General features: G+C 44.2%; 2 protein-coding genes across 5 annotated transcripts in view; one reads left to right on the forward strand and one right to left on the reverse strand.

Annotated features, from left to right (window-relative positions):
* Window positions 1–9: 9 nt before the first annotated feature.
* On the reverse strand, window positions 10–4659 carry LOC110311774 (interferon-induced transmembrane protein 1-like). 4 transcript variants are annotated; one of them, XM_021185299.1, is made up of 4 exons: window positions 4592–4652; window positions 3339–3422; window positions 1678–2013; window positions 10–193 (listed from the first exon to the last, which is right to left on the reverse strand). In XM_021185299.1, exons 3-4 carry the CDS (start codon window positions 1995–1997, stop codon window positions 172–174), a joined length of 342 nt encoding a protein of 113 aa, XP_021040958.1. In that variant the 5' UTR covers window positions 1998–2013; window positions 3339–3422; window positions 4592–4652; the 3' UTR covers window positions 10–171. The 4 variants fall into 4 exon arrangements, 3 of the variants coding, with proteins under 3 accessions (XP_021040958.1, XP_021040957.1, XP_021040956.1); XM_021185298.1 differs by having other exon boundaries at window positions 3223–3422; XR_002379992.1 differs by lacking the exon at window positions 1678–2013.
* Window positions 4567–23893, forward strand: part of Bmerb1 (bMERB domain containing 1) — a 123953-nt gene continuing 104626 nt past the window's right edge. Inside the window, exon 1 of the mRNA XM_021185296.2 lies at window positions 4567–4855. Within this exon, the coding sequence (XP_021040955.1) occupies window positions 4753–4855 (103 nt within the window). The 5' untranslated portion in view covers window positions 4567–4752. The remainder of the gene's footprint in view (window positions 4856–23893) is intronic.

Consider the following 23893-nt stretch of genomic DNA (forward strand, 5'->3'; position numbering starts at 1 on the left):
GTAGGTGGATCTGCCAGATGCCTTCTCTGGAATAGCCTCTCAGCAGGTAGCAGTGTCTTGGAGAAGAGCAGTGGCAGGTGACAGAACAATAGAGCCGTCTAGGTCGGAAGGCTCCACCACAGGTGAACTCATTCTCAGTGGCAGCAAGGTCAAAGTCTGAATCAACCTGCTTCAAGGAAGCCGGGGGTAGTAGCTACATATGATTAGAAAAGTGATACATATTATTTCATAGGAATATCAGAGAATACAAACAAAATATTTGTTATGACATTTATAGGTAACCATTATCAATATTTTGCTGCTTGTCGTTTCTTTTCTTGGTGAAGTGAGCAGTTATGTAAGCATATAAAGTGAAGAATCATTGCTGGTTGAGGGGACACACACCCATAATCCCAGCACTCAGGAGGCAGGGGACCTCCTCAAGTTCAAGGTCATCCTTAGATACCTAGCAACTTTGAGGTCAGCTAAGGCTGCAAAGACCTGTCTCAAGAAAAAAATATATAAACAAAATATGTTATTTAGTTTCTACCACTACTAGTCTATGAAATAACAGGATTGAGATCATAATGTACATTTAGTGTTAACCAAGGTCAAGAACAAACAGGATCTGGGTGCACAGGCCTTACATTCTAGCTCTTGTAGAGGCTGAGTCAAGACCATCAAAAGTTCTAGAGTTTTCTAAGATACATAATGAATCCAAAGCCAGCCTGCACTACATAGTAAAATGCTAAAAGAAGAAAGAAAGGAAAGAAGGAAGGGAGGAAGGGAGGGGGGAGGGAGGTAGGGAGACAGGAAGGAGAAAGAATAGAAAAAAAAAAAAAAAAACACAATAAGATATTTGTTGATGGGTCCCAAACAATTTAAACATTACTGAGCACGTGGAAAGATTCGATGTTGCACATTCCTGGTAGAAAAGTAGAATTTGTTGGCAGTTTCTCAAAAAGCTAAACAGAGAATTACCAGATGGTTTGGGAATTCTGCTTTTAGGTACATATCCCAAAGAAAATAAACAGGTACACACACACACACACTCCTATAGACAGGGCTTGTACTAGAACTAGTCACAGTTGCTAAAAGGCAGGAACACTCAACTGTCCATCAGTGGCAGAATGATAAATGAATTGTGACATAGCAAATAGTATTCAGTCATAAGGGAACTACCCGAGCACATGCTTCAATGTGGATGGACCTCAAAAAGAGTGGATGAAACCAAAGCAGGTAGACACAAGAGCCCACGTGTGAAGGTGCCTTTCCTATGAAATACTCAGAACATGAATTCTTAGGAGAGGAGAGCAAGAGTGGTTGCTAGGAACTGGAGGAGAGCAGAAGGTGACATTACAGCTTCCTGGTTATGGAGTCTCTTTAATGGGTGGTGAAGTGTTTTAGAATTTAGAATCAAAAGTGCACCCTCTTCAAAATATCTTTTCATTGTAAAATACTGAAAGCACTCTTCCATAGTATCTGTCCGGCTTTTTCTTTTTTTCTTCTTTTTCTTTTTTTCCACAGCACATGCACTTTATTGAGTGGACAGATATGCAAGTGTAACATTTGCATACGTATGGGGTAAATGGTCAGGACTAAGACTAGGGTTTGGGGCAGCGATAGACAATGAACACATAGCAAGCCCGGAAGGCCCCAGAATCTGTTATCTACTGTGAGATGCTACAAGATGGCTACCTTCTAGTGGCAAAGAAAGTGATGAAGATGATGACCAGGAGGACGGTGAGGATCAGGCAGCTGATGTTCAGGCACCTGGCAGTGGAGGCGAAGGCCTGGGCCCCAGACATATCACCCACCATCTTCCTGTCCCTAGACTTCACAGAGTAGGCATAGGCTATGAAACCCAGGCAGCAGAAGTTCATGAAGAGTGTATTGAACATAGACCAGACCACATAATCAGGCTTGGAGATCTCAGGCATGGTGATTATGGTGGTTATCGAAGAAGTTGAGGTGTGGGGTGTCCCCAGTACAACCACCTCTTGCTGATCCTTAGGCATCTCTTGGTTTTTGAGGCTGGAAGAGTTGAGAATAAGGAAGGAATGAGAATGGTGGTACAAGCTGAGAAGTCCAGAGCCTGCTGCGCAGTGGACCGGCCTTTTCTCCAACAGGGTCTGTTTCATCTGTCCAGCTTTTTCAATTGTGTTTTTCTTAGTTGCCTCCTTCATACACTGTGTGGTGTGTGTGTGTGTGTGTACAGGAGGAGTTCATGCCATATAGAAATCAGAAGATAATTTATAGGAGTTAGTTCTTTCCTTCCATCATTTCTATCATATGGATCCCAGAGAGGAAACTCAGGTCATCAGACTTGGCAGCAAGATCCTACCCACTGAGCAGTCTTGCCGATCCTATTTATTTATTTATTTTTGAAACAAGGTCTTGCTGTGTAGCTCAGGCTGGACTTGAAGTCACAACCTTTCTGCCTCTTCCTCCTGAGATCAGGGCTTACTGGCTTGTTATTTCAATTCTTTAACAAAGAAACTATTTTTATTTTGTATGCATGGGCATTTTGGATGTGTGTCTGTGCACATGCACTCAGTGCTCTTGGAGGCCAAAAGAGGCATTGGGTACCTTAGAACTGGGGTTGCAGAACATTGTGAGCTGTCATGTGGGTGCTAAGAATGGAACCCTGGTTCTCTGCAAGAGCAGCCAGTACTCAGAATAGCTGAGACTCTGGCCTCTTTGTTTCATTTCTTATGCCTCATTAGTAAATAAAATAAAATATTATTTTTATGCTTTTATGTGATTAGGTTAGAGCTTCTCAGAAGTGACCACATGGTGAAACCCCATCTCAATTCAAACTCCCAAACAAAACAGAACAAAACTTGTTGCTATAATCTAGGTTTACATTTTAAAACTTTTTGAAGCTGTTTAGTCCATTGTAAACAATAACCTTTTAAAGTGGTAAAGTCATTTTCCTGGAAAACCGGACTGTTTCACATTTCCAACTCATAAAAATAGACCCCAGTGTCCCAGGTGGCATCAGAAGATAACTATTAAACAGCACACCAGCATCCCCTGACCTAGAGCCTTTTTTGTTCCTCTCCCTCCATACAAAACATAACTACAGTTAAGGTGCTGCAGAGATGGCTCAGCAGTTAAGAGCAGTCATGGCCTTTGCAGATGACCCAAGTTTGGTTTCCAGCAGCCATGTCTGATGACTCACAACTGCCTGTAACTCCAGCTCCAGGGGATCTAATACTTCTGACCGCTGAGGGTACTTACGTTCACATAAACTTCCCCACATGCATCCCGGCTCATGCACATACATATTTTTTAGGCTCTTTAAATATAATAGACAAGGAAATCAAGACAATAAGAGGCAGAATCCGAATTCATACAGTCTAGCCTGATTCAAGGGCTGATGAGGTCCCAGGCAGTTTGGAGATACGGTAAGTGATCTCTCTGCATCTCAGTTCTATCTTCTGTAAAGCAGACAGGAATGGAGTGTGAGGTTTCACAGAGACATTGGGAAATGGTCTATGTTTAGCAGTAATTCAAAAAGTAGTATTAACTTTTATCAATAGCTGCTGATAACAATTCATTCATTCATTCATTCATTCATTCATTCATGGTTTTGTGTAACCTAGGCTGCTATGCAAACACCCTATGTATCCAAGGATGAATTTGAATTTCAGATCCTCTTGCCTCTTCTTGTGTGCTAGAATCACATGCCTGGTTTATGTAGTGTTAGGGATAGGACCCAAAGGTTTTGTGCATATTATGCAAGTATTCTGCCAACTGAGCTGCATTCTCATCCCTTAACTTTATATTAAAACCAAAAAGTGTGCATGTGTAAGCCAGAAGTTGGTATAAGGTGTCTTGGGGCAAGCAAGCCCTGGGGTTCCTCCTGCCTTCACTCCTAGCATTGGGACTAGAGCTGTATCTGCTCTTTTAATGCCTGCGCTGTCCTGTAGATCAGACTTGGGCCCTCATGCTTAGGCTGTGAATGTTATACCAATTGAGCTCTGTTGCCAGTCCTGACACTGTATTTTTTTTTTTTATTGCTGTTATGTTTGGTCACTATAATTATTTTCCAGGTTTGTAAAGATCAGTGTTCTGAACAGCTTTGTTGGCCTTATATACAAAATATTTGCTTTTCTTGTTCCTTTCCATATAAATGCACAGGATTGACACAGGTGTACACACACACACACACACACACACACACACACACACACACACACACACACGAGTAGCTGCTGTCCCCCTTTTATATTCAGATCGTGCACATAAATGCAAACAACAGAATCAGAGAGCATCGGTCCATACTTGGGCTTGTCTACAAAGAAGGATCATCATCTACAGATACTGTTCTGGCTCACCAATCACGCTTGAAACCTACCAGCCCTCTAACAGATCCCCAGCCACCCACAATGCTAGATCCATCCACAGAAAGCCTATCTATTGGTTTCAATGTGGGCAGGTGCCTTATTCTTGTTTCATTTGGGGGTGATTTTATTTTAGTTGTTTTTGTTTTTGTTGTTCTAGAGAGTTTATCATCTGTCCCTCTTTCTCCCTACCCAGCCCCCAAACCTCCCCCCTCCAGCTTCCATTGCGCATGTGTTATGCATCCCTCCCCCATCCTGGGTACCAGTTGGGAGCTTTCAGGTGCTGGAGATTGAAGAGATGGAGCAGCTTCCTCAGCAACGCCGGGCCCATTAAAACACTGCCGATCTGAGCTGCCTTCCTCCCCGCAGCCTTCAGCAGGGATGGAGTGAACCAGACCCCTGGACCTGCCCGCGGGGAACAGCAATGGAGTTAAAGCAATCTCTGTCTGTTCATCTGGAAGCCGAGAAGCCTCTCAGGCGCTATGGGGCGGTGGAGGAGACAGCATGGAAAGCGGAGGGACTGGGAAGTGAGTGTTCGGGCAGGGAACGGGTGGGGACAGTTGGGGACTCGCGTGCTGAACTGGGGCCCCCTAGAGCAGACCGGAACGCAGGCGGGCAGACTGGGGAAGCGCCCCCGCAGCTGGGCTTCCAGTGTTGCACAGCAGCAGTGTTCTCCCTACAAACAAAAGAGGGGACCCTCCAGGGCTGGGCTGTACTGGGAGGCTCCTCTGGAAATCGAGCCAGCTAAGCTAGGAGTCCAGCTGTACTGGACTAAGGAGTCCGAGATCCGGCAGCCGGAGGCTGCTTTTGCGAAGGACCGTCTTTCCTGCATCCCAGGAGGAGGAACGCTAGAGTGTTAGGATGCTTGAGGGCGCAGGAGCCAAGGGCAGCTTTGAAAGCCCCACTTACGGAAATGGGGGAGTGTCTGTGTGCTCTTTCAGCCTTGAGGTTCAGAGCATAGCTGAAATCCCAGCATTGTCCCACCTCCTCTTGGGTCAGAGGAGAGGTGAAAGAGCAGGCAAAGGGCAAGGTTAGCGCTGTGCAACCCCCCCTCCCCCACTCTGTTAGCTCTTGACTCAATGATACGATTTGGTTTGGTTCAGCTCTTGAAAGCGGGTTTTGAAGCAGACCTCTGTACTTACCGGCTCTCTCTTTGGTGTTTTGGTATCAACAAACATCTGTAAATGAATTCAAGACTTTTGCTTTCAATTTGTTGGACACAATACTTGAAACTCTGCAAACAGTGGAGGCTATCTGGAAAGTCTAAGGTCACTGATGTCCCTGACTCTGGGAGCTTCCAAATGTCCTCCACTCTGCCTCCTATTCTGGTATGGCTTGCCCAGCAGCCCTGGTATAGCCTGCAGCCCTCTTGCCTTCTAAGGGACCCTACAGCTACCTGCTCTGACTGGGTCTCTGGGCTTAGTGCTCTTCCCCAGCAGCAACCATTGAGTTACATGTACTTAAAGTATTGTAAATCAGCTCCTTTTCTACCTCACTTGGGAGAAAGTGTGAACGTGTGTGTGTGTGTGTGTGTGTGTGTGTGTGTGTGTGTGTGTGCGCGCGCGCGCGCGCGCGCGCGCGCGCGTGCATGCCTTTGCCATTATTTTCTCCATTCTTGTAACTATGGACTCAGGCTATATTGTGTTTGTATTTCAAGTTCAAATGTCTTCGTTCCTGCTATAATGGGTGTTCTGATGCTTCCAACCTCTCTCTCTCTCTCTCTCTCTTTCTTTCTTTCTTTCTTTCTTTCTTTCTTTCTTTCTTTCTTTCTTTCTTTCTTTCATTTTCTTTCTCCTTTTAGACCTAGGTCCTTTCTCCTGCTTCATCCTTCCTAAATCCTTTAGCGTTGGCCCTTTGAGGTAACCTAGAGGTTGCATGTCTGTGGTTTATAAGCTCTAAATAATACCACCCATGGCTGCCTTGTATTGTTAGATTGCCATGTTCTGAAAGCTTCAGAAACATCTCTTATTTATCCCTGGTACAACCTTGTGTGGCATTGTAGTGCTTTTTACATATATGAGAAGGCGGGGGCTTGCTAGGTAACTCAAATGGAAATGATGGGACCAGGATTCAGACCCAGGATTCATGAAGGTTAACTGCTTCCTGGGTCTGGTTCAAAGATGGTTAGTAATTTTATAATCAGATAGTAACCATGTTGATCCCTGAAGTCCACAGTGCTTGATAGACGGTTGGGTCCCATAGAGTAGAAGCCAAGTAGAGTCAAGGAACCCCTGGTTTGACTAGGGCTCTGGTCTTTGGCTGACAATGTGACAAGGTGTGTTTCTGTTCTCTACATTTGCTCTCTGAAAATGGGAATAGTAATATTGTATACCATGTGGCTTTCTATCATGAATATCGAATAAGATGGTGTGTGCAAAGCTCAGGTAAGTTCTCAGGACATGGCTGTTTCAGTAGTTCCTCTGTCAAACTTAGACATTCAACTGCATAAAGCAAGCCTATGAGTTGAAACTGCAATATTGGGCATAGCTCTGTGAGTTCTAGGCCAGCCAGGGCCACAAAGTAAGACCCTGTCTCAAAACAAAAACCCAAAGCAAACTAAAATATTGAGCACTTCCCTAAAACATTCTCTCCTCTCTCTCTTCCCATCTTTCTCTGCCAGCCTTTCCCCGCCCCACACATAAACAAGGTCTCATACAATCCAGACTGGCCTCAAACTTTCTATAGCCAAGGATGACCTTGAATTTTTCTGCCTGTCCTCCCAAGCACTGAGACCCAGGTGTGTGCCAACACACCCAGTTCCTTCTCATTTTCCTGCTTTTTTGGGGAGTCCAAATTCGAGCACATAGTGAAAACTGAGGTAAGAATTCACTTCAAACCACGTAAGTCCCTGAAAATTTTGTACTTTTGAGTCCTGACTGTAGAGGCCCTGATCTTTTTGCCCCAAACCGCCAAGATTCATAGACTTGCTTCTTGTTTCAGTGCTAGATCAGTTTCTTATGTGCCTTGGCACAGATCTCCAAACCAACCCCCAGCTCTCTAAGCTATTCACATTTGAAATCCCAAAGCAGAAATCCAGGGACCCACTTTAGGTTCTTGACTCTGGCAAGTTTTGGCATTTTAATTCCTGTCTCTAATCAAGCATTTTGGGATTTTTGTTTATATGTAAACATCCTCTTAATTCACAAGGGATTCATAGAGCTATCCAACAGGTCTGAGCCTCTATTCATTTATTAATTAAGTCTAGAAATTAGTAATACTGGGGCTATGGCCAAATAACTGTCCAGGCAGTACTGTGACACCAGACATGCTGAAGAAGGAAAGAGCCCATTAAAAAGGTTCTACTTCACTTCTGCATGTATTTAAAGATTTTTCTCAAGAGTGCAAAAGGGAAAAGATGGCAGACTTGTTTGATTTTAGCTGAGAGTGTATTAACTGCTTCCTTTCAATTCAGCTAGAGTATTTAGAGTAGAATATTTATGTCCTCTGACTTATTTATAGATAGGGTCTCATGTAAGGCTGGCCTCCAACCTGCTATATAGCCAAAGATGGCCTTGTAATGCTTTTACATGTGTGTGTATACATACTATGTAACACATGTAGAGGTCAGAGGACAATTTTTAGAAGTCAGTTCTCTCCTTCCATCAATCAAACTCAGGTCATCAGGTTTGATACCAAGTGTTCTTGTTGGCTAAACCATCAAATTAGCTCTTGACCTTGAATTTCTGATCTTCTTGCCTCTACATCTAAGTTTATGGGTATGCACCACCATCCTGGGTTTGCAATGCTGGGACTCAAACTTGGGGCTTTGTGTATGCCAGGCAAAGTGCTCTGCTAACTGAGCTATACCCATCTCTCAACTACAGCATTTATTTAACCTACTAGCATTCTTATTTGTGGTATTGTGCTCCTGAACACAAGCACATGAATGCTGCACAAGCACTCTTATCACTAAGCCACATTTTAAAGTCATCTAGGCCTTGAACCTACACTATAGTCCAGGTAGGACTTGAACTTGGAACCCTCTTAGGCCTGTACCACCTGCTACTACATCAGCTCAAATTTTTAGATGACCAGATGTGATGGACTATAATTACAGTAGGAAGGAACAGGAGTGGGGTGTGGAGGAACAGACCTGACATGAAAGTACTGAGCCAAAGAGGCAAGGGGGTCTGGAGTTGAAGGTCATCCCTGGCTACAAAGAGAGTTTGAGGCTAGCACATGAGGTCCCATCTCAAAATCAAATCACTAAAAACGAAAGAAAAATTAAAGAATAGGTGTTTGAAGTCAGGTGAAATAAGTTTAAACTAACCCTTGCCCTTTCCAGCTCTGTTACCATGAGTGTATAGTTGAACTATGTTACTGGTTGCTTTTTCTGTGAAATGGGAATAAATGGAACTAGTCATCTCTCTAGTTCCATTTATTCCCATTTCACAGAAATGAGTTAAGAGCACTTGACTCAAGTTCAGTTCCCAGTACCAATGAGGGTGCTGGGAACTGAACAGAGTGTAAGCAGAGAGACTCCCTTAGTGCCCTGTCTCCTGTGCCCGTTTTCATTTCTAGGGATTCATTTCTAAGGCCTCATGAATGCTAGGAAACCATCTAGTATTTTCTCACTTAAAACAGATTCTTTTTTTTTTTAATTTATTTATTTAATGTATATGAGTACACAGTCTCTATCTTCATGCGCACCAGAAGAGGGTGTCAGATCTCATTACAGATGGTGTGAGCCACCATGTGGTTGCTGGGAATTGAACTCAGGACCTCTGGAAGAGCAGTTGGTGTTTTTTAACAGCTGAGCCATCTCTCCAGCCCCCTTAAAACAGATTCTTAAAAATTGCTTCTATTAATCCTTTTCTTCTTCAACCTTTACCAGGTAACCCAGGTTGGCCTCAAAGTTGAGCTCCTGGTTTTTCTACTCCACCTCCCATTTTCATGCAAGCAATTGGGGTGTTTTTATAATAAGTCAATTGGAAAATGCATAGTGACATTTCACTGTGGCAAGATCTATAAAAGTATTGCTTTCAACTGACTGTAATTAATTAAGGGAGACACAAAGACAAGGTGCCTTTTGAGAAAGCTCAGGGCTTTTGAAGATCAGAGTGGTCTGTTGTTGGGGCCTTGTCTTAGCTGATCTGAATGTCTTAAAGGATGTTCAAGAACTGGGGTAGGGGATATGAGGAGAAGATGGCCTAGAATGGAAGAGGGGGTTGCCACGAGTGTCCAAGGTAGGAAGGGCTTCAATAAAGCAGCCAGCGCAGGCAGCAATCTTCCCAGAAGCTCCTGGAAAATGACCGTTATTTACAAGTCTATGGACGTGAAATGACTAGCAAGCAGATCATTAACTGACCAGTATCTATGGTTAATAAACAATACGGAGCTTGAAGCAGTGTGACTTGCTGCCTATTTGTGAACCCTCTGTTGAGGGGAAGGTTTCTGCTTCCTTGTCCTTGATTTGACTGATTTCCTTTGACTTTTTGATTAGGTAGGATAATTGTATTATTTCTGACTTTACTTGAGCATTATTCTGTCCTCCTAATTATACTTAGTTTTTGTTGTTTAGAGACAGGATCTCATGTATCCCAATATGGTGGTTTGAATAGGTTTGGTTCCCATAGATTCATGTGTTTCAATGCTTGGCCATAGGTAGTGGCACTACTAAGAGGTGTGGCCTTATTAGAGGAAATGTGGCCTTGTTGGAGGAAGTGCATCACTGTGTAGGAGGGCTTTGAGGTCTCCTATGCTCAGGTTCCACCCAGTGTGGATGATGGTCTTCTTCTGGTTAACTGTGGATCAATATGTAGAACTCTTGCCTCTTCCAGCACCATGCCTGCCTGCACACTGCCATGCTTCCCACCATGATGATAGTGGACTAAACTGAAACTGTAAGCCAGTTACATTAAATGTTTGCCTTTATAAAAGTTGCCTTGGTCATGTCTCTTCACAGCAATGAGACAGTACCTACGACACCCAGGCTGTCTTCTGTTCACCATATAGCCAAGGATAACCTTGAACTCTTCATCCTCCTACCTCCACCATGAGAGTGCTGGGATGGCAGACGAGTGTCATCACTCCTGGCAGTGTTTTAAGAGATATCCATACAGTACTGAACAAGGCAAAGGCCCTTCTCTGTGGAGGGTTTATTTAGGGGACATCAGGACATTAGGAATGAGGGTATCAGATTAATATCTAAGCAGTGTTCTAATCATAATAGATATTTCCTGAGCATTTTTAGGGAGGAATACTGCTTATCTGGTCATCGGGGAATAACTGTTTGAAGAATATGTGACATTTTGACATGTAAATAAGAAGGAATCCAAGCTCTAGATGTAAAGACTTTTGGAGTATTCGAGGAAGAGGCAGGTGGCTAAGGCAGCTGGAACCCGGTGAGTCAGCGCAGGGCGGATGGTTAGTCAGGAAGGAGGCCGGCCAGATATGATCTCTAGCTATGGTTTTAAGAAAAGTATGAAGCTTATTAGCATGGTAAGGCTGCTGCTGGGCCAGGCTTTCCCATATATTCTTTGTATTTATTTATTCTCTGTGTGAGGAGGGCGTGTAAAGGTCAGAGGAGAGGAGTCTGTTCTCTCCCCCCACGGTGTGGGTCCTGGGGTGGTCAGTCTTGGCAACAAGCCCTTTTACTCACTGAGTCATCTTGCAAGCAAGGGACGAACTGAGGCTGGCTTTTGTTTGAAATGGCCTCACTGACCGTCAGGGGAGAAGAGAACCAGACAAGGACAGCTGTGACCACACAGTGGTGCGGTGTGTGAGTAGCACTGCAACGTTCCTTCTTCCTTCTTAATAACATCCGTTCTGAGCAAATGGGGAGTGCTCTTGAGCGTGAAGCGTTGACTAGGGATAGAGCCAGTGTGGCTGGCCTCTAGGAGGTAGATTCTTGGCTGGTAGGCAGCCAACTGAAGTTACAGCTACTATAGAAGCAGGGATATGGAATTACGAAGATGCTGATATTAAAGAATTTGTTTTGTTTCATTTTTATGGCAAGCTTCAAACTCTTAGTGATCCTTCTGCCTTAGCTTCCTGACTATCAAATTTACAAGCGTGAGCCATCATCCTTGTATCTGATGGGTCATATTTTATGGTTTCTTTTTGTGTGTTAAGTGAAGGAGGAAAGTCTACAGTGTTTACTCTTGGTATCTGTGTTTCTCTGTGTAGCCCAGGCTATCATGGAACTCACTCTGTAGACCAGGCTGGCCTTGAACTCAGAAGTTTATCTGCCTCTGCCTCCTGAGTGCTGGGATTAAAAGTATGTGCCACTGTGCCTGACTCTTGGTGTCTGAATGGCTATTAAATGCTTGTTAATAAAAAACAGTCCCTGGAGCTCAGCTGTGAACTCAAAATCTTTCATTAATCATGGCAATCTATGATATAGGCAGGTTGTAATTCCCATTTTATGATTGGGGAAAATGAGGTGTAGGGAAATTAAATAAGTTGGTAGAGGTCTTTTTTCTTAAAATTTTTATTTATTTGAGATTATGTAGGTCTGACTGTCTTGAAACTCAGGCTGGCTTTGAACTCACAGAGATCTGCCTGCCTCTGCCTTCCAAGTGCTGGGATTAAAGGCATGTGTCACTATACCCGGCCTGATGAAGCTTTTAAGATCAGTAACTGGCTGAGCCTAACCAGATTGTAGGTCTTTCTAACTGGAAATGTTTTTTTCCAGAGAGGTCTGTTACTTCCTGGCCCAGTGCAGAGGATGCAGAGATCGGAAATAAAGCAAGCCATAGCCTGGAACCTCAAAAAGTATACAGTTATAGGGAGAGGGGATTCAGTTACAAGAACACCGCAACAGTGTCTGTGGAATAGACCAGTACTCCCTGTCAGCACGGGCAGGAGATGAGAAGAGACTGGTGCTCCTAGGGGACAATAGGCCAACAGCAAAGAAGAGTGTTTGCATTGGGCCTGTGAACTAAGCTGTTTCTAAAAGTAAAGAGAGGCAAGGAGAGCATTTCAGGTTAACTGCCAATTTGAAGAGAGGGCATCTCAGGTAAGCCATCAGCTCAAGGCAGGGAGGAGGCAATTTCAAAGGCCAGAGTCCATGCACTGGCTTTGGGTTTTGCTTTGATTTTTTCTAGTTTCTTTATTCTTGGCTTAATGAAATATGCTTCCATTGGTATATGTGTTATGGGACTGTGGATTCATGTGGTCCCTTATCCCAGTCATCTGTTTCCTTCATGCACACGTGGTCTGGAAGCTAACACAAGCACAGGCTCTTCTGGAATAGCCTTTCAGAACTCTGCTTATGAGCACCCCTGAAGAGGCTAGCTACACTGTCCTCTCATTCCCTCACCATTTACCTGCTGGACAGGATGAATGCCTACTGTGTGCTAGCTTCAGAGGCACAAAGTAGATAAGGGCCATGCCTACTGTGTGCTAGCTTTGGAGGCACAGAGTACAGAAGGTAAAGCCTACTGTGTGCTAGCTTCAGAGGCACAGAGTAGAAAAAGGCCATGCCTACTGTGTGCTAGCTTCAGAGTGGACAGTGTCTAGGGAATGACAACAAGGTTGACTGCTAGCACACATGCACATATCCACAAGCTTGTACACACACACACATTTTGAAAAATGACTGCTAGTTTGGTGGAGCTGAATGCCCACATTACCCAGCACTTAGACCCTTCTCATTCAATCAGTAGGCACTGAATTGGGAGACTGTTAATTCATGAGGCTGAGGTGAAATGATTTCATTGTGTTTTTTGGTAAACCTTTAAAATCATGAAACTGTGAAAGGAAGACAGTCTTGATTAGTCTGCATTAGCTGCCCATCTCCTTGACACAGTTTATTCCCAAGGCTATGCTTTTCTGCAGGAAGCGAGCTTTTAAGATTACAAAATATAAAACTGAAGTGGCACTGTTATTGGGAACCAGTAACAATGGCAGCATGACTGTGGGTAGAGGTTGGGGTAGGTTTCTACAGGTAGCAGATTCCCAATTCCTAGATGCTACCCCAGAGTGTTTTTAGAATTTCACAAATACACAGAGACAGAGGGTGTGGGGGGAGAGAGAGGAAGAGATGGAGGGAGGCAGAGAGAGAGGAAGAGATGGAGGGAGGCAGAGAGAGAGGCAGACAGACAGGTGTGGGAGCGTGTGCATGCGTGTGTGTGCACGCACGCGCGCGTGAGCGCACGCACACACACACACACCAGGAGGTGGGGGCGCCACATTTAGCAAGCTGGTCCAAGCTGGTCCATGGCTTCTTGGCCTTTTGGCTAACATCAAGTGCAACATACTGGTCCATTCAACAGGCATTTGGATTCATTCAGGGAACTGAGACATGCTGGTAGAATTGTGGCATGTTGCAGTCTTTTTGGAATGTAGTCAGATAATAGCTCAACATTCAAAATACTCATATAGGGGCTGCAGAAATAGCAGTAAAGCATCTGCCATCCATGCATGAGGACAAGCTGCATCAGTCAGTTCCTGTAATCGTAACACTGGGGAGATGGAGATGGGAGGATTCCTGCAAGTTCCAGCTTTAGTGAGAAAAACCTGTCTCAAAATATTAGATGGAGGGTAATAGGGAAGGCATGTGATGTTTGCCTGTGGTTGCTGTAACCTTGTGCACATTCCCTTGCTCCCACAAAGACATAAGTGTGTGCAAATACATCACACACACACCACACATACACACCCCTCATAGGTTTTGACTCAGCAACCTTACTGATGTTAGCTTTTATTAAATACTGAGACATTTATATGTTCTGGAGAGAAACCTAAGAGTCTGTCCACAGGAAATAGAAACCTTAGTATACAGAGACCCTTCACTGGACACAAAGTGAAGGCATCTAGGAGTTATTGTTTATCCGCTATGGAATGCTACACAGCTGTTAGCAAGGATAAGTTGTCTCCCAGGTTATTTCTGAGCGACAGGTGAGATCTAGAAAGTGTCTGTGATAGGAGCTCATGCTTGTGAGATAGAATTCATGCTCCTTCTTCAGTTTCTTATTTTTGCTTCCCTTTCTCACTGTCTCTTCATATACAGTATCTATATGCCCACAGTTGCATTATAATTTTATTAATATGGAGAAAAAGCTATTAATCAGCTTTGCACTATGACAACAAAACACCTGAGGCAGGAAGCTTGTATAGGGAAAAGCTGTATTTAGCTCTTTCTTTGGAGATTCAAAGGCTAAAATCAGTTGGCTCTATTAGTTTGGTTTATGGTGAGGTCAGCAGGGGTGTGTGTGTGTGTGTGTGTNGAGAGAGAGAGAGAGAGAGAGAGAGAGAGAGAGAGAGAGAGACCTAGTTAGAGTTTACATTGCTGTGAAGAGATATTGTGACCAAGGCAACTCTTATAAGGACAACATTTAATCGGGGCTGGCTTACAGGTTTACAGGTTCAGTTCATTATCATCAAGGCAGGAGCATGGCAGCATCCAGGCAGGCATGGCACAGGAGGAGCTGAGAGTTCTATATCTTGTTCCAAAGGCAAACAGGAGAAGACTGGCTCCCACATGGTTAGAAGGAAGGTCTCAAAGCCCACCCTCCACAGTGACAAACTTCTTCCAACAAGGCCACAATTCCTAATAATGGCACTCCCTGGACCAAGCATATTCAAACCACCACAGTGTGCATTTATGTGTATAAAATATATATCATATCAGATATAGTGTAACCCAGTCTCCTGAAGACTTTCTGCTAGGCCCCACCTCCAGAAGGTACCACAGGACTTTTCAATATTGCCATGTGGAGAACAAGCCCTTAGTCGCCCTGGGCCTGTGGAGAGACAATGGTCATCTTCCAATCATAGCAACACGGAAGATTGAGATTCTCTCAGCTGGATGAGGGATGCAGTGGGCAGAAAAATGAGGATATAGTGGGGAGCCAGTAAGATCAAGAGTTTCACTGGGAAAATACACATAAAATCTTAATTGTGTATGTATGCTAAACTGTGTTTGTAGGCTGGGAGGAGGGACTGTCACTTCAGAAATGTTCAAACCATGGGTAAGTATATATGTGTGTGAGTGTGTGTGCTGATGTGGGTCTCAGAATGAGGAAATTTAGTGGTATCTGACAGAATCCTTCTTATCCCAACTCTACAAGTATTATTTGAGTTTTTTTAATTATACATGAAAATCAGTTTTTCAGACAAGGTCTCACTTGCTACCCTGACTGATCTGAAACTCTCTTATGTAGACCAGATTCGCCTTGAACTCACTAAGATCCTCCTGTCTCTGCTTTCCAAGTGCTGGGATTAAAGACATGAACTACCATGCCCCACACTACCTTATCTTTGATGCAGGCTCCTTCTTTCACCACTTTGGTAGACTAGCTGGTTAACGAGCCCCAAGGACCATCCTCCTGTTTCTACTTCCACAGCTCTGAGACTACAACTCTATGCTTTTTTGTGTGGGAGACAGACAAATCTAGGTCTTCATGTTTGAGCAGTAAGTGGTTTACTGTCTGAGACATTGCCACATTGACACTCCTGGAATCTGCTATAAAGACAGTCTCCATCCATAAAGGCTCTTCCCTCATGAGCTCATAAGTTTTCACAAAAGCACACTTCCTTATGCCCTCATGGTGGGGTTTAGGTTCAGTGCCTGAGTTTCGGAGGTTCATGAACAGTCCGTAATGGACTCCTTGGTCAAGGCAGGAATGAACACAAGTGAAAGCTGGAGATGTGACCATGTTTCTCTCCAGGGGTGAAATACTTTCAGCTCTTAAGAGGAACTGCCATTCTGACAAGGAGCAAAGATGCTGGGATGATTTCCATTTGGTTCTTATCATGCCCAGATTTCCAGGGTGAGGTAGAATGTCATCTCTCTGTGTTTACAGGTCTGTGTAAATCTGGAGACCCACTCTCCATTGAGGTTAGACCCATCTGTCTCCAGCCTCTTTGGATAGACACTATGAAGGTGTCAGTGGAGCTCTTCCTGGTGGTTACAACGAATGAAAACTTGTCCTGCAGAGCTGTCTGCTGGGTCTCAGCAGCTGGGGTAGGTGCCAGGGGTTGAGCAGCGTAACTCCCTGGGGATCAGGTCTGCCTTCATTATTTCCCAGAAGCTCACCGGATGGGAGACTAAGCTAGTTCAGTCATTTCTACTGACATAGCTCTTTTAATAAATGGAGGTATGTTTCACAAAGTTATCTATGACCTTGTGTCCTAATTATTCTGTTGCTTTGATAAAATACATGTCAGAGCAACTCAAGGCAGTTTGAGGGTCCAGTCCATTATGGCAAGGACATCAAGGTGGCAGGTGCTTGAGTGGAAGCTGCTTGTGCTGTATGAGGTCAGAAAGCAGAGAAGGATGTATGCTGGTGCTCGCCTCACTTCTTTCTTTTGATTCGGTCCAGGACTCCAGCTCAGGGAATGGACCTGCTCATAAGTAGGTGTAAGAGCCAAAGTTAACCAGGAAGTTCCACTTGCCCAGGGACAGGATAATTTCCCGGAACACTACATCAGATGTGCTTGATCCCGTGTAGGTGGGAGGAACATAGATAGGACATATATCAGAATGTGTGCTTGTCCCTGATTGAGCCTGATGGGAAATGCACTGACTTATGGATTCTGCTGTTTTAAGCCCCCACAAAGCATAACTGTATCCACTCCCTGGTACCCTGGACCTGACCAGGGTCTATCCTGGTCGGTATTCAATTAATTAAAGCCTTGCTTCAGATTTTGCTCAAAATTGTGGAACTAGTTTTTCTCTTGAGAATCTCAGTATTAACCACAGTTGAGGCAGATTTTCCTTCCCATATCTGTTTATCTAATCCACATAGTGCCTCACGGGCTTGCTCCGAGGCTAGTTTCCTACGTGATTTTAGTCCAGGTCAAGTTAAAAGTATTAACTGGCACAATTTTTTTTCAAATTTGCTTTTTTCCCCCTTTTTTCTTTTGAGACAGGGTCTCAGGCTGCCTGGGAACTTGATAGGTGACTGAAGTCAGCCTTGCATATATAATCCTGTTTCTACTTTCTGGCACTGAGATTAAAGCACTCTCACATGTGGTTTATAAGGTGCTGGAAATGGGCTCCAGGCTTTGTCCCAGCTACGAACCACCCCAACTGAGCTAGAGCCCCAGACGTTTTCATAATGTATCACCACGTAGTGCATTCATAGAGTGGGGCAAACATTAGCTGCCTCATTCTAATACATTTGTTTAACCCTAAAGAAAACTCTGCTGGGATTACAGGAAAGAGATCTTTGTCCTATTGCTAGGTTCATGACTGACATCCCAACAACAAATGATGATAACAAGAGAAAAGGTTAAGAATTTATCCATATGGGTTGAATATCCCTTATCTGAAACATCTGGAACCAGAAGTATTTTGAATGCTGATTTTGAAATGTTTGCATATATTTGCATATACACAATGAGATGTCCCGGCGATGGGGCCCAAGCCTAAACACTAAATTCATTTATGTTTCATATCTTCCATATACATACAGACAAATCATTTACTACCATATTTTTAGTGTATTTCTGTATCGATTATGACTTGTTACTCCACACTTGGTATGGAATTTTCAACTTGAATTGGTGCTGAAAAGGTTTCAGGCTAGGAATGTAGTTCAGGAGTAGACTGCTGACCCAGTATACATAATGCCCAGGGCTCCATCCCTAGCACTATAGGAGGAAAAAAGAAAGGATGATTTCAACCATTTATATGCTGGGATATGGTGTCTTATACCTATAATTCCAGTACTTTGAAGGCTGACACAGGAAGATTACTGTGAGTTTAAGGACCATGTCACCGTAAAATATTCCAGGTGTTTAAGCATTTAAGACTTTTGAGCTTTCTTGGGACTGTGTGGTGAAGTGCCATAGGACTATGTGGAGGTCAGAAGTCGAGCCCAGCTGTTATTCCTCAGACACTGCCCACCTTGTTTTTGTTCATGTGTCAGGGTCCCTCACTGACGTAGACTGGCTGGCTAACTAGTCAACCCTGGGGACCCTCCTTTCTTGGCTTCCCAATACTGGAATTACATGTCGCTGACTTTTTTCATGGCTTCAAAGAATCAAAATCAGGTTCTTGTGCTTCTGCAGCAAGCATTTTATTGATTGAGCCCTCCCCAATTCCCTGTGTGACATTTCTTTCCTTTGGGTGTAGGACAGGACACCTGTCACTCAGTCTTCAGGGTATAAAAGCATGAGGAGGTCCAAGTACCCTCCCTATTTCTGCCATTTCCTCGAATGCCATGGCGCCCTATGTTCCCACTTCAGGCTAACATGTTCTAAGCCTCGTTGTGGCTCTTGCCCAGGTCATCAGTGCCCACTGTGCTCTTTTCCCTTCTGATGCATATTTTTATATAAATAGAATTCATCCAACATGTGATCTTTTGTGCCTGGCTCATTTCTTTACATCATCTTTTCAAGGATCCCCTGAGTTCTAGCATTTCAAACCTTGCTGCTAAATGTTGCACTTACAGGAGGCTACATTCTGTGTGTACACCCATCTGTAGATGGGTAACAAAAACTAGTCCTCACTCCATCACTGGGCTCCACCCCACAGCCATAAAAACCTGAGTTTAGGATGCAGATACTCCAGTCTAATAATATTCCTATCTCCTTTCTTCATCTCCATCCTTCTGTCTTTAACTGCCAATGTCTCAGTGTTTTGTACACGTGTGTGTACACACATATGTGTGTGCACAGGCACATGCTTGAGTATGTGTGCATACATACACACACACACACACACACACACACACATACGCACACACCACTGACCACCAAAACTGTTGCATATGCTCAGAGTCAAGCCAAGGGAAACACGATTAGGAACTTCTGGAAGCAAGAGAAAACTTCCCTACAGAATGACTTTGGTTTCCCTCCAAGTTTTCCTGCCTAGAAAATTCACTGCTTTCAACAAATTGAAGCAAAGGAGAAATTGTCACTTTCACTTACAGCCAAAAATATTTCAGGTGGCTGACTTGAAGTACCCTGTACACACGAGCCCTGGCTGGGGCCCCTAGTCAGCCCAGCCAGTTGCCTCAAAGCTATCTCTGCAACAGGATCAGTTCCCAGGGACAAAAATCATGTCTCTGTATTGTCACCTCCCAGCACCCTGGGTGTTAAATGACATCTCAGCAAGTGTGTGTGTGTAAGAATGGCACAGGTCATTTGTGGAGGTCAGAGGAGAATTTGCAGAGATGGTTCTCTTCCTCCACATGTGGGTCCTGGGCATTGATCTCAGGTTGTAAGGCTAGCTATCACAGGCATATGCGAGTTCTAGGGATAGAACACAGGTCCTCATGCAAGTGCTTTCCCAGGTTAGGCCATCTTCCAGCCTCATTTCTTTTTCTTTTCTTTCTTTTTTTCCAAATTGAAATTAGCATTTCTTTGATGAAGTGGAGGAGAAAGAGGAGGGAGAAGAGGAGGAGGAGGAAGAGGAAGAAGAATAGGAAGAGGAGGAAGAATAGAAAGAGGAGGAGGTAGAGGAGAAGGAGGAAGAATAGGAAGAGGAGGAAGAAGAGGAGGAGGAAGAAGAGGAGGAAGAGGAAGAAGAAGAAAAGGAGAAGGAGGAAGGGGAGGAGGAAGAAAAGGTACCAATGGCCAATCCTGCTAGTATTCTGATATATTAGGTGCTCCTAAGCATTTAGAGGTCCTTTATCTTCTCCAGTGGCACCTTATGCATATTCTCCATGTTAATTCTCAGTTGCTTCTATTACTGCTATCAGGCATAGAACTTAAACAGGGATGCCGAGGTACACTTATCCCTACGGGGTTGCCATCTCTGGCTGCACATTGGAGTCCCCCAAGTCACATTTAATACAGTCCTCTACTTTCCTTTCAGAGTGGACTAGAGGCCTGCAGTTTAGAGGGAAGACAATATTCCCAAGGTCTGGGCACAAACAGGAGTCAGTCTGAACCTGTGTGTGTGTGTGTGTGTGTGTGCGCACACAAAGCCCTGTGTTCTATGCTTAGCACTGTATAAACCAGGCATGATGGTATGTGCCTATAATCTGCCTGAGAGACAGGCAGAAGGATAAGAACCCAAGGCCATCCTCCACTACATATGCATTTGAGGCTAGCCTGGGCTATCTAAGACTCAGTCTTTAAAGAAAACAAGCAAACAAGCAATCAAGCAAGCAATCAAGCAAGCAAACAAACAAAAACCTACTTGAAAAAAAAAAAATGTCCCAGGGCTGAAGAGATGGCTCAGCAGTTGAGAACACTGGCTACTCTTCCAGAGAACCAGGCTTCAATTCCTAGCACCCAGATGATAGCTCATAGCTGTCTGCAACTCCAGTTCCAACTGATCTGACCTCTTCACACAGATATTCATGCAGGCAAAACACCATTGCACATAAAATAAAAATAAATAAATTGTTACAAGAAAGAAAGCAAGAAGGAAAAAGTCCATTTTTCAATCTAATCATAGCGTGAAACCCTCAGGAAACGTCTGATCCAAAGGTCTACCCACTGTTCCATGGGATAACATGATTAAAAGGACCTGAAGGACCCCAAATGACCATGAAGTCAGGAACCCAGGTCCATGTGGTTTGTGGGGATATGGGGATGAATGTTCCCAGAGGGCCTGGCCTCCTGTAAGACGGGACAGAAGCTGCATGTGGGCCAGAATAATTTGTATGCTGTTACCTCTTCCCTGCCACTTACATTGCAAAGACAGTGTAAGATCATCGGCAGCAGTGACCTCCAGACAATGTTTTCCACAGACACACAAGCTCCAGGGAAGCACACACCCTTCCTATATCATTTAAGTGCATTCCAGAGAAGCCAGGGATTTAGTAACATCTTAGGCTCACTTCAATTAGCTCTGCAGCTCCGGGCATGGTGGCTCACGCCTTTAATCCCAGCACTTGGGAGGCAGAGGCCAACCTGGTCTACAGAGTGAGTTCCAGGACAGCCATAGCTACACAGAGAAACCCTGTCTCAAAAAACAAACAAACAAACAAACAAACAAAACAAAACAAACCCAAAAAACCCAACTAGCTCTGCAGCAGGGGACGACCTTGAACCTCTCTAATCCTCCCACCTTCCCCTCCCAAGTGCTGGGATTACAGGTGTGTACAGCTATGCCTGTCTTTGCAGTGCTGGGTCTAGAACCCAGACCTTTGTACTAGTTAGGAACTCTATTAAGTAAGTCACATCTCCAGATCCAAAGAGTGATTTCATATGAAAGCTGGTCCGGTGAGCAGTGATCCTTGGAACCCTGGAGTCTAAAGGGTGTAGAAAGGTAACTGAAACTGCAGATACTCTCACTTGCTCCTTAGTGCTGGTGCTTTATTCGCTTTGTATAAACCTCAGATAGATGTGAAGTTTGATGTGAACTGAGACAAAATTTCACCCCATACTTTCTGTTACCAAATTTAGCTGTCCCACAAACTAAAAATGTCCACTATGGGCACGTATTTTCAGCTCAGGGTCACAGCTTTGACAGCCTGCCTGGCTGGCAGGTCAGATAATCCTTGTGTTAGCACAGGCGCTGGCACATCATAGGAATTCTCACATACCTGATGATTGCATAGAGATATTTGATTCCTAAGCAACCATGAAAATTCATGTGTCAGTTCCTAAAGAGGTCGGGTTACTGGGCATTAACAAGTTTCTAAAAATGTCTAACCCTCTGTGTGCTTCTGCTTACCGGCCTGGTACATGCTGATCTAAAGGTACCACAGAGAAGCCTATCAGAGGCAGAGTTTAAACAGAATTTCCCGGTAGCAATTTGCCTTTTTCTGAGGCAGTGTTTTGTAAATCTTATTCTGAAGAGTCACAGTTGTTAATAAGTTTCTAAGAAAAAGAGGCGGAGAGTGTAGTCAATGAATTTGCAAATGACTGTATAAACACATAAGGAGGGGCTTTCTTGGCTGTTTCACAGTTCTGCAGTGTTGGCCCTAACAGGTGGTAGGCAAGCACACCATGTCTGAGCTGCAGCTGTGCCAGAGCGGCAGCGCTACCTAGCTGCTGCAGACTGGAACTCTTTGAGTGCATAGAACCTGTGTATTGAGGCAAAGCTGCCTGACCTCAGTTCTACTCTAGCTGCTGTTGACTTTGCATTAGATACATGACTGATCATGACTTTGAACTTCTGATCTTCCTGCCTCGAACTGAATGCTGGAATTACAGGTGTGTGCCCCAGGCCTGCTTTGTTGGTTTTTATTTTTGTTTTCTCTTTTGTTTTGAGTGATTGTGCAAATTGTCCATGTCCCTTTATTTCTGGCCCTCCTGTTCCTACCTCCTGAGTTGGGAGATTATGGAGTCCATATCTATTTTTTGTTGTTGTTGTTTTCAATGTTGAAGATAGAATTCAGAGTTTTTAATATTCACCAATTGAGCTGTATCCTAGTCCTGGGACCAACATTTTACAAATGGAACAAAGAGCTTGCCTCTGAGGTACTGAGGAGCAGAGTCCAGGGTGCTCTTCTTCATTCTCCACCCCATGGCAACCTTTGTGCCTTTCCTCTCTCCACACTCTCCTAAAGCATGGCTCTCCTCTTTCCTCTTCTCCCAGTCTCAAGCCTGAGAAATCCTAAAATCCCACCTCTGTCTGTCCTCCCCAACTACTAGGTGCTGACATCTTAATTTACCAATCAGAACCAACTCAGGCAGGGTTCTAGAAGCGATGTGCAGACCCTCTTGTGCAAATAGATTGCATTTGCAATACAAGCAGCTACAAAGGGCATTGGTGGAGGTGCAGCTTCAGTGGCAGCTGAAGGCCCAGGACTAAAGGGGTCCTGCAAAGAAGTTGAGACTTGGCACTATGAAGAAAGTCTATGAGCGGCTATTGGTGAAAGTGCAGCTTAGTGGCAGCAGAGACCCCAGCGTATTGTAGATACCAGTACCACGGAATGACTACCAAGAACAGCAGCAGCAGTGGAGGAGAGTCAGCCAGAACCTTGAATGCTACAGAAGGGCAGAGCTGGCGAAGTGCCCCAAGCCCTTTGGAGGATCTCAGAAGATCATGTGTGGATCCCAGACACTGGAACAATAAGCTGTGAAGTTAAAGTTGCCTTGGAGAGAGATGCCAGAGCTGTGGAATACCTGCCAAGGAAAGCTGCTAACAGGAAGTGGAACAAGCCCAAGATCAAGAAGTGTCTTGCAGTCATTGTAGCTGGAAGGAGTTGGACACCAGACATGGAGATGCAGAGTTGGAGTTTGTCCATCTGGTTTTCAGTCTTGCTTTGGTCCAGTATTTCCTTACTATGACATTTTAGAATGTATATTCTGTGCCATGATAAGTTGAAAGTATGCGATCTGCTTTTTGATTTTGATTTTATATGTATTACAGTTAAGAGATTACATGAGTCTCAGAAGAGACTTTGAATTTTGGAATTTTAAACATTATTGAGACTGTGATAGACTATGTAGACTTTTGAAGTTGGACTAAATGCATTTTGCATTATGTTATGGCTATAAGCCTATGGGATGTGGTGGTTAGAATATGAATGGCCTTCATAGATTTCATGTGTTTGAATGCTTGGCCCATAATGAGTGGCACTATTAGAAGGTGTGGCCTTGTTGGGGGAAAAGTGTCACTGTGGAGGTGAGCTTCAAAGGTCACACATATAAGCTCAAGCTACACCCAAGTGTAGAAGACAGTCTCCTCCTGTGGATCAAGATGTAAAACTCTTGGCACCTCCAGCACCATGGAAGCCAACCCCAAATAAATGTTTTCTTTTTTATAA

This window comes from Mus caroli, chromosome 16, assembly GCF_900094665.2.
Source record: "Mus caroli chromosome 16, CAROLI_EIJ_v1.1, whole genome shotgun sequence".
NCBI classification, from domain to species: Eukaryota; Metazoa; Chordata; class Mammalia; order Rodentia; family Muridae; genus Mus; species Mus caroli.

Coding starts and splice junctions, on each gene's coding strand:
- LOC110311774 (XM_021185297.1), bottom strand. CDS start 4,659: ATGGGCCCGGCGTTGCTGAGGAAGCTGCTCCATCTCTTCAATCTCCAG. Junction 2,014..4,591: donor CACCTGAAAGCTCCCAACTG/GTACCCAGGATG, acceptor CAACTCTTCCAG/CCTCAAAAACCAAGAGATGC. Junction 194..1,677: donor ACTTTCTTTGCCACTAGAAG/GTAGCCATCTTG, acceptor AATCATATGTAG/CTACTACCCCCGGCTTCCTT.